At 33.6% G+C, this 11,183-nt stretch overlaps 1 protein-coding gene, 1 long non-coding RNA gene and 1 pseudogene across 2 annotated transcripts; 1 reads left to right on the forward strand and 2 right to left on the reverse strand.

Annotated features, from left to right (window-relative positions):
- Positions 1-231: 231 nt before the first annotated feature.
- On the forward strand, positions 232-1,057 carry LOC146955251 (uncharacterized). The gene is made up of 3 exons (XR_015008563.1): positions 232-448; positions 572-668; positions 768-1,057. It is a non-coding gene; the product is annotated as an uncharacterized LOC146955251 (long non-coding RNA).
- A 5,337-nt stretch (positions 1,058-6,394) lies between these two features.
- LOC146955252 (uncharacterized) lies at positions 6,395-8,460 on the reverse strand. The gene is made up of 2 exons (XM_085748111.1): positions 7,821-8,460; positions 6,395-6,648 (listed from the first exon to the last, which is right to left on the reverse strand). The coding sequence occupies exons 1-2, from the start codon at positions 8,458-8,460 to the stop codon at positions 6,395-6,397; spliced, it is 894 nt and encodes a 297-aa protein (XP_085604237.1).
- Positions 8,461-9,731: 1,271 nt separating this feature from the next.
- LOC146955253 (agamous-like MADS-box protein AGL29 pseudogene) lies at positions 9,732-10,306 on the reverse strand (annotated as a pseudogene).
- Between the last annotated feature and the right edge of the window lie 877 nt (positions 10,307-11,183).

Here is an 11,183-nt window from a genome sequence, read left to right on the forward strand (position 1 = left end):
AAGTTATTATTTTATGACCAAGTTAGTGTTCAAACCTACATTCAAAACACGATGGACAATAACAAAAAGGATTTGTACCTAGCTCCTTACTTTAACAAGTACTTTTTTTCCCTCTCTTTATATCCAATCACTTGTAATATAGAGATTTGAATTTTACAAATAATTTAATTGTTTAATGCCCTTGTAGTCGTCACTGGCAGTTGCTCACAATTAATCTCAAGAAGCGTGAGGTAACTTTTCTATGTTCATTAGGAAAGAAGCCGGCAGATAAAAATTTATCAGTCATTGTTGATTCGTAAGTATTCAATTTATTTATTGTACATGAACTGTGATATGTTTAATGATATAAGTTTAACGATTAAGTATTGATTATTGTAGAGCTTTGGAAGGTTATAATAAGCTACAACGGGTGAGAAATCATAATAAAGTAGTATGGTTTTATCCCACTGTAATTTGTTAACACATGCTACTACTTCATCTATCATCTTTGTGGTGTTTCTGTATTAAATAGCTTCTATTTTTAATAGTATTTACCGACTAATCGGTCATATTTGATCATATTCAATTTCAGAGTCGAAGGCAATCAGTTTGTTACGAGAGCGGATACTTTGTCATGCTACATATGTTGAACATCGTATCCAGTGGTGTTTGTGGATTCATGGATGCAAGTACGTATAGTTTTTTTTAACAAATATTATAAATTAATTAATTTTATTTTTGCATGCTAATATGATAAACTAATATTATGTCATCATTTATTTATTTAGATATTTGCGGATTCAACTCCCTTTCAAAAGGATGAAGTTAAAAATGTTCAAGAACGCTGTGCAAATTTGATTCTGGAACTTATTGAAGCAAATACGGATTCATCTTAGTGCGATACTGGTTTTTGGAGCCGGTGTGGGGAGTAAGCTTTAGTGAGATTGTTTTTTTTTTTTAGCAGTTGGGGTTTTAGCTTAGTGTTAGCCCTGTTTTGAGTTTTTGTACTATTTGCATTTTGGTTCTAACATGTACTTTAATCTCCCGGTGCACAGTGGCAATATTTACTTTCGTATGACATTGTAGTTCTATGGATTTTGGTACATGTGGATTTTGGTTATGGTTGCTATTGACTAGTAAATGTATTTTTATCCAACATTTTAATGTATCTTTCTATTACTACAAGATTGTGCATTGGATATTCTGCATGCATGCGGTGGACAAAAAAAAATGGTTGCAGAAAAAAAATGGAAGCATATTCTGCATGCGTGCTATATAAAAAAAAAGTATTAACTCTTTATGACGGTTAAAACTATGTGACTTGCGAAGTTAATATCTTAGGTCGGGTTAATATTAACCAACTTAAACAATGAGGCCTTAAGTCGGTTGCTAAATCCGACTTCAAAAACCGAAACTTCTTACTACGGGAGTTGTTAGGTGGGACGCGTGCCCGACTTACAAAGCCTTTTTAACCGACTAAAAAAGGCTTTTTAAGTCAGGCGCGCGTCTGACCTAAACATTGAGGCCTTAAGTCGGTTCCTATATCCGACTTAAAAGGCAGAAACTTCTTACTATGGGAGTTGTTAGGTCAGACGCGTGCCTGACTTAAAAAGCCTTTTTTAACCGACTTAAAAAGGGTTTTTTGTACTAGTGACAATAGGTTGAACCTACGAGTGCAAGTCTATATCATAGAAGAAATTGTTATGCAAAGAGGATTATGATGATGTTTGGACAGAGATTCAGATAATGCACCATTTATTTGAACATCCAAATGTTGTGAGGATCCAGCAAACTTATGAGAATTCTTTTTTTTTTTCATTTGGTTATGAAGCTTTGTGAAGCTGGGGAATAATTATTTGATAGGATTGTGTAGAAGGGTCATTATAGTGATAGACAACTAGGACTATTGTTGATGTTGTTGAAGCTTGTCCTTATCTTGGTGTTATGCATAGAGACCTTAAACCTGAGAATTTTTTGTTTGATTCTGTTAATGAAGATGTTGTTCTCAAAACTATTGATTTTGGACAGTCTGTGTTTTATAAGACATGTTTTTTTTTTCTTTCTATTTTGATGAGATTCAGTGTGATATGTGAAATAATGAGATTCTCTTGGTGTTTATGATTTTAAGATTTTTTGATTTTTATGCAAAATAGAAAAAGAAACAAAAATATGGCTTATAAAAAACAAACAACCCAAATCAACTGAGAACAACATCTTTATCAATACAATCAAACAAAAAAAATTCTCTCATGTTTAAAGTCTCTATGCATAACATCAAGTGAATGACAAGCATCAACAACCTCAACAATAGTCCTAATCAACTTAACGGTTTGTCTCTCACTATAATGACCTTTCTGCACAATCCTATCAAACAATTCCCAACCTTCACAAAGCTCCATAACCAAACGAAGAAAGAAAAAAAAGAATACTCATAAGTTTCGTGGATCCTCATAAGTTTCGTGGATCCTCACGACATTTGGATGTTCAGATAAATGGTGCATTATTTGAATCTCTCTCCAAACATCATCATAATCCTCTTTACGTAACAGTTTCATCTTTGATATAGACTTGCACGTGTAGGTTCGACCTGTTGTGTTGTGTGAGCAGTGATATGTGATACCAAATTGACTTAACCCAATTTTTTACCTAAGGTGTAGACTTCATGGAGACTCTTTGTTACATGAGGGAGAACCCTTGTGGTTTTCGGTGGTGTTAGTGTTGTGTTGTTTGGGATGTTTGATTTCGATATTGTTCACGTTGTACTGTGTTTGGTTCCAAAAAATATCAAGTGCAAAGAAACCCTTAACCCTAAAATCAAGCGCAAAAGAAAGAAGACAAAAGTGTTTGTGACTTCACTTGCTTCTATTTAGATGCTTATCTTGGTAGACAAGTAATAAGAGCGAGACTGATGTTAGTCTTTTTTTTTTTTTTTTTTTATGGAATGTAATAATGATAATATAGTATAATTAAATCAAAATCCGTAATTTTCTTCTTACTATATATAATATTTTTTTAAAGGGACTGTTGTATTTTCTATTTCCTATTGACATTGGTATATAGCCCTTTTTGTTGATGAAAATGGTAAAGGGAACGGAGGTAAATAATAGAATGTTTACAAAATCATAAAAAAACTTTTAGTAAGAAACCATATGCTTGGATGTAAGTAAAAAAAAATAACGTGTAATTTTTTTTTTATTAAAATAAGATGTAACTTTTAATAAGAACATCATGTATCATATTTTGTGAGTTGTCACAATCAAAAATATTTAATGCCATAGTATTTGATAAGTTAGTTTTGAACTAATAATGTTTTATGTCACTTGTTTTATTTCTTTAAATAAATCTTTTATTTTAAATATGAGTTAGAAATCAGCATCTTAAGCCTAAATAATGATGTTGATTGTAATGCAGTTGATCAACATGTACAATTGACTTACTTCAGGAACAATGTCCGATTAATATGGTTTGTTCATAATTTGAAACTGCAAGATTTGCACTCTGTTGGATCAACCATTTTCTTTTTCATCAAGAACTTCCTTGCTGTGTATGTGTGTTTTTCTTGTATTTAATGAATTGTTTTTCATTGAAATACTACTACAAAGGGCTTTTGGTAACTTAAGAGGCAAATTTTTATCTCAGTAGAAAAAGTCATAAAATAGAAGTTTATATTAATTGGAGCCTTGTCAAATGAGTTTAAATTCTCTCATTTGCATGTGAGTGTTTCAAAAATGATAAATACTTGGCAATGACACTAGCGTTCATTACATGTGATGATAACATTATATTTTATAGTAGAAATAGATAATGTTATCTCAGATTGTCTTGAACTTTATATATCATTAATGACAAATTTTAGGGTTGGAAACATCCTGGAACCTATAGCCTCTATTTTATAGTCTGATGCTATATCTATACTATATAGGCTAGTTGGAAACATCCTGGAACCTATAGCCTTTATTTTATAGTCTGATGCTATATCTATACTATATAGGCTAAAATATGCTTTTGGTCCCTTCAAATATAACGAGTTTGGGTTTTGGCCCCTGGTAAAAAAAAAAATTGAAATAATGTTTACTCCTGTTATTGATCACATGGTTCATAGTTACTGTCAAGTCTGCAAATCATGTTAGAGCATTGGCAAAACAAGTTATAAATTTTTCAATGATGTTATTATATAGTATATGATGATTTTGGAATAATGTTTAAGGTTGATTTTGCAATAATGATGGATTGAAAAATCAATTGAAACCACGGTGTCAAACTTATTCTTCACGGATTACCAAACCGACGGTTGAATTGAAAGATAATAAAATATACTCCTAAATCATTTCTGTTAAATTTGTCATGAATTGAAAACCATTTGATATGTCAATGGGTACATAAAAATAAGTTAAACTCCCACAATAAGAATGTCTGCTACAATCTCTCTTTCGACTGTAGTTAGTCTTATATTTAGGGACAAAACTTTTTTGTAAACAAGACGATATTTTCAACTTATTCATACTCCAATACCAAGACAGCACTTTGATACTATCCACGAAGTCTTCAACCTCAACCACACCATTATAATATCATTCCTCATCCGCCAAATTACCCAAATCGAAGCATTCCAAATGAAACATAAACCGCGCCTTATTTCTTCAATGACTCCGCATTAAACCAACACTCAAAATTAACAAAACGATTGTGAGGTATTATAAAATTTAATTGAAGCCACCACATCACCCTTTGCCACACTTTCATAACTACATCACAATGCAAGAATAGATGCAACATCGTTTCCTCGCTCCTTCCACACAACACACAATTCTTCGATGCATCCGCATTTAAAAACTCCTCTGGTAAGCTAAGTTTTCCCTTGTCGGAATATGATCAAGTAACAAAGTCCAAACAAATGTCTACACCTTTGACGCAGCTCGGCTTTTCCAAAGTAAACCAAACACTCGCTCTTCACAATGGGTATAGTATCATCAACCAAAAACAACCTCTCAAGAACTTTGTAGCTGATATGATAAACCGCAAGTGCACGGTTTACCGTTGTAGTAATAAAAAGATATTGTTCCGACAGGGAGTTATGAATTCAATTAACTTTTAACAATGATTAGATTGAAAGTTTAAAAGGTAGAAAGATGTATTTTTATTTAAAATAAAATAACAATAATAAAATAAAAGTGCCTTGGGATTACTGGTTCATCATAATGACGAATCCTTCACAAACAAACCCTTAAACTTATAACCTTACGTTAGTCCAAATTTCCAAAGACAAGTTTCTCTTTGGCCTATCACATCTCCCTTCGGTCTCAGTGAGTGTGTTCCACCAACAACCACACCTATTTTCATGGGTGATTGCCTTTGGAATCCTTGAAGCTCGAAACTTTGTGTGTCTCAAGGTTTGCTAGACTATTTTCATGTTACGCAATCCTTGTCTAGATTCACTTGTTCGAATATCAAAACTCCACTTTCGTTTTATGAATTGATATTTGGAATAATGGATTAACAATTATCAAACCCTCCACTTTCGCTTCTACAGTTTGATAATGGTTAATTCATGTTAAAACGGTGAATCTAGATTAGAAATTAGGGTTACATAAAATTAAGGTTTAAGGCTTGGTTTGATTAGGATTACGTCATTAGACTTATCCAACAACCCCAAGACAAAGAAGTCTACTCACTAACGTTCATTGTAGACATAGAGAAGAAGAAGAATAATAATATAAAAGTAAATAACAATAAAATAAAGGTGAACTTTTATTCCAAGAACAAAAGATAAATATTTGTGATGGGAGGCTACTCTATTTATAGTTTACATTCGACTTAAAATCTAAGCAACTACATGGGCTTTTTGGTAAAAACTAAAACAGAGTAGCTTAAGTCCTAAGCAAAAGCAGCAAAAGGGTGTTCTGGCGGGTGGCACGGCCGTGCCACATGTTGGCACGGGCCGTGCCAAGCTTCTGACTTGGGGGAAACTTATTTTTGTTCCCGAATCTTCGTATTTTCGCTCCGAATCAGCTCCAGACTCCTTTCTCTTGCTCCAAGACTCAATCCATCCAATATTCATTCATGAAATATAAAAATATGCAATTGAAGTAAAATAGCTCAAAAGGGAAACAATATTAAAATAAAATAAAACCAAATCTAAATAAAACGAAACTAAATAATATATAAAAATAGACTAAATATTGACTCATCAGTAGCAAGAATTCATCGTAAATTCTCCCCCTTCCTCTGACCTCCATCCCCACGTATCTCTTCCCTCTCCCAACTCCACCCCTTCCAACATTCCCATTAAATTTTGTAAAAGCTCCGTCTCCCACACAAAAAGGCCTCTACGCCACATAAAGTTCCATCTCTCCCCCTCGCCCCCTACACAACTATCCTTTTGCATTGAAATCTCAAAAAGAAGCGGAAAAAGATCCTAAATGAGAACGTCGGCCCTCCACCTATCCTTCCAAAAACTAGTACTTATTCCATCTCTCATCTTTCTAACCACCTCCGATTTGAACCAATGCATCCCACCTCTATCCTGCAACAAAATCAAATCGTTCCACCACATAGAAGCAAAACGGTTACCAACCACTCCACTATGGTCCCCCTTGTCCCCCAACTTCTCTCCATATTTATCTTCAAGCACCCTCTTCCACAAAGAACCATCACCCTTAAAAGCTTCCACTTCCAATTTGCAAGAAGGCCAAGATTCATCAACTTCACATCTCTAACTCCAAAACCTCCTTTTGCCTTAGGTAATTGACAAATTGTCCTCCACCTTACCCAACACATCTTTCTATGACCACTTGCTCCCCCCGCAAAGAAAATTTCTTTGGGGAGCCACCACCATCTTTACCACCTTAGCCGGCATTTTCAAAAAAGATAGAAAAAAATCGGAAGAGAATTGAGCACCGAGTTTAGAAGGACAATTCTTCCACCCAAACTAATGTATCTATTGCCCCAATAAAGTAGCCTCCTCCTCAATTGGTCCACCATCGGTTCCCAAGTTTCCACTTTTCTAGGATTCGCCCCCACCGGAAGCCAAAATAAATAAAAGGAATTGACCCTACACTACAATTCAAAGAGTTACTCACCATCCGCATAAATTCCGCATCCACATTAATACCAATCAAGCAACTTTTATGGAAATTCACTTTTAGACCCGAGACCAACTCAAACCCCCACAACAAAGCCTTCAAAGTCCATAAATTAACAATCGGTGCCTCACCTATGCAAAGAGTATCGTCGCCATATTGAAGATGTGTTATGTTGACGCCCCCCGGTTTAAGCTCAAAACCTTTAAACAAATTCCGCTCCACCGCATTCCTCATCAACCCACTAAATCCCTCCGCTATCAAAAGGAAAAGAAATGGAGCCAAAGGATCCCCTTGTTTCAATCCCTTTTGAATATTGATTTATTCTGTTGTGCTCCCATTAACAAGGATAGACATACTCCCTCCAAACACACAAGCCTTCATCCACCCAATCCACTTATTACATAAACCGCACCTTCGCAACATGTATTCCAAAAATCTCCAATCCACAAAATCATAAGCCTTTTCAAAATCCACCTTTAAGATTAAACATTCTCGATTTGATCTCTTCGCTAAATCAATCACCTCATTATCAATCAACATGCCCTCCACAAGATGTCTACCTTTCAAAAAAGCCGATTGGGATTCGAAATAATAGGACTCATCACCTTTGCTAACATTGCCGCCAACACCTTTGATAGCAACTTATACCAGCTTCCCGAAAGCGAAATCGGTCTAAACTCCTTTAAAGAAACAGGACATTTCACCTTTGGGATCAACGTCACAAAGTAAGACAATAAACTCTAGGGAACACTTCATTACCATGGAATTGATCAAAGAAAATTCTCACCTCATTCTTAATGAGATACCAAAATTTCTTAAAGAAAGCACAATTAAAACCATCTGGTCCCGAGCTGTTATTACCATCACTCTCCTTAACAACCTTTTCTATTTCCAATAAAGAGAAAGGAGCTATCAACACTCCATTCCTCTCCTCGGAAATGAAAGCAAAATTCACCCCATCCAACCTAGGCCTCTCCCACTCACCATTCGAAACATGCCTCTGGAAATAATCCACCACCGCTCTCTTAATCTCCGAGGGACTTTGTATCCACTCACCTTCCACCTTAAGAGCCTTAATAGCATTACGGGAGACTCTCGTCTTAATGCATCGGTGGAAATACTTTGAATTAGCGTCACCTTCCTTGAGCCATTTAGATCTAGACCTTTGAAAAAGCATAGATTGCTTACTTTTAAGTAAGCACCAACATTCCTCAAATTTTATTTTCCTCCTCTCCACCTCGTCATTAGTCAAAAGACCCCTTTCACTTCGCTCATCAAGATCACTAATATCTTCTTTCAATAACGCTAACTTAGTATCCACCTCCCCATATTCCCTCCTACTCCACACCTTAATATCACACCTCAACCCCTTTAGTTTCGATTTAAGAACAACCACCATCCATACAAAAATCATGATTCTTACATAATTCATGCAAATTTTTGAAGCAAAATAAAAGCATAAAAACATCCAAATTTCATGTGCATTCCAACCTTAAATAACTTCATTTGACTTCCAATTACTAAATTAAAAGCATATAAATCCAAATAATCAATATAACAATGATAATTGAAATAAAATCTTATAACATTTACTATCAATTTACTTAATTTATTATCAGGTATGTATTCCCACGGGCACGGGTATCACCAAATTTGTGTTTGTATCCATAAAATAACGGGTTGTCAAATACCCGTGGATACCCGTTTAATTACCCGCCCCATGTCCGTGAAAGATTTTATCCGTGAGCATGTGTATTTTTGCCACCCCTAAGACGGAGGGAGTATTTTTAATAAATTTTAATAAAACATTTTATTTGTTTTTCATTTATAACTACAATAAAATTTATTTTTTTACTAAAATTGAATTGGTCAACTTTTTGACCATTTTTTAGAGGTCAAACACACCCATTATTTTATGTTAAATTTGCATAATCAGTCAAATACTCATTTATTATACCCGTGGATACACATTTTACTACCCGCCCTGTGCATGTGACAGGTTTTACTCACAAGCATGGGTAGTTTTGCCACCCTTAAGACGGAGGGAGTATTTTTTATAAATTTTGATAAAACATTATATTTGTTTTTCATTTATAACTACAATAAAATTTAATTTTTTTACTAAAAATGGAAATGGTCAATCTTTTGACCATTTTTTAGAGGTCAAACACACCCATTATTTTATGTTAAATTTGCATAATCAATCAACTGACTTCCATGTATGTCTAGAATAAAATCTCTTTTAAACCGAGGAATGGATAAAAAATAATCAAAGAGTTTACTTGTTCAAACGTTTTTTTAATGAACTTATTCAATTTTTTATAATTAGCTTCTAATTGAAACGTTTACTATGAATATTAATATTACTTTTACATTATTTTTAAAAATTAAAAAATAATTATCTTAAAAGAAATGCTAACAAGGTTATCTATGATAAAAAAAAGTAAAAGTAACGGAAAAAAGTTTATCTATGATAAAATATATATATATATATATATATATATATATATATATATATATATATATATTTAACTTCAATATTATATGATGAAACACTTTATTCAACACTCATGTTATTTTTTCCTTTGTCTCTCTTTAACTTGGTGATACATGCGCATCAAGGTTTCATAGAGAAAAGGGAACATAAGGTATTCATAAAAAACAGAAAGAAACATAAATTAAATTTTGCATCATGCTACAAATCATCAATTTTTTCTTCTTTTCTTTTTTGACGTTTTCGCTTTTCTTCCAACCACTGGATCCTGAGCTAGAAGCATCATACATTCTGATATCTCAATATCACTGAGACGCAATTTTATGCAATCTTGAAGATCTTTGTACGAATCTCTCAATTCTTTAAGCTCTGAGAGTTTTGCCACATCATTTTGCTTCAGAATCTCATCATGAGTCTCAGCTTTCTTTTCACCTTCTCGGATTTGTGCCAACAGCTCAGCAAGTTCTTGATTCAATTTTTCCATATTGGAAGAATCAGAAGAGGGGTTTCCTTCAGAGTTCCTACGTTTAGGCTTTAGTCCAAGGTGCTTGGCAGCAACAACATCAACTCCTGGGTGACCAAAAGAGTAAGGATTGTCACCTGGAGAGAACACAACAATAGCCACTTCTGCTCCGCACAAAATCGACAATTCATTTGCTTTCTTGAATAAGCCCGTCCGACGCTTTGAGAATGTGACCTGCCTCGTGTTGGAGTCTTTCACCCTCTCAATCTTAATTTTGCGACGACCCATGATTCTGCAACCTATATACAACAACCTACTAAAAAAAAGTTTAGAAATAAAGAGTGGTTGTAAAAGTTGTGTGTATGTGTTACACCAACTTCACTATTTATGTAAACAATTTAGAAGAAGGTTCATTGTATCTAACAATAATTTTAAAATATCTCATTTTTAGTTATGCATATAATTATTATTATTATTATTAATATTATTATTATTATAAAAATATTTTATTATCATTCTAACTTTACATAATTGCCCCTAAAGTTTTAGTATATTATAATATTTTATTTATTTTTAATTCAATTGTACTAATACCGAAAATGCAGACATATGAGATGTATTGGAAAACAATAAATCAAATCTTCTTCTTTCAAAAAAAAAAAAAAAGAAATCTAAATCTTCTCTTTATTTGATATAAGAGGAGTGCTATTGTCAAACGCTCAAACACACTCTCTTGACATCCGTAATGGTTATTCGTGGGTACAGATAGTATGATACTCGTATCCGCCTCGTACAGGTGTGGGTACCAACTATACGGGTAACCTGTGGGTATTGAGGTATCCATGCATGGGTACCCATGAATTCTTGAATTTATTTATTTTTTGGTACAAAGAAGAACTTTTTTAATTACCAAAAAACTTCTATTTTTAAACATCCTTACATAATTCATTCACATTTAATGTTTTAAAAGTATATAAATCTACAAATAAAGATCCTAATAATCAATATAACACTGATAATTGAAATAAAATCTTATAACATTTACTAACAATGTCATTTACTTAATTTATTATCGGATATGGGTACCTGCGGGCATGGGTATCATCAAATTTGTGTCTGTGTTCATAAATAATGGGTAGTCAAATACCCATTTATTATACCCGTG

Source organism: Medicago sativa, chromosome 1 (genome assembly GCF_051527215.1).
Source record: "Medicago sativa cultivar Bolivia chromosome 1, Bolivia_mono, whole genome shotgun sequence".
NCBI classification, from domain to species: Eukaryota; Viridiplantae; Streptophyta; class Magnoliopsida; order Fabales; family Fabaceae; genus Medicago; species Medicago sativa.

Coding starts and splice junctions, on each gene's coding strand:
- LOC146955252 (XM_085748111.1), bottom strand. CDS start 8,460: ATGGTGGTTGTTCTTAAATCGAAACTAAAGGGGTTGAGGTGTGATATT. Junction 6,649..7,820: donor TTTCTTTGATCAATTCCATG/GTAATGAAGTGT, acceptor GCAAATTGGAAG/TGGAAGCTTTTAAGGGTGAT.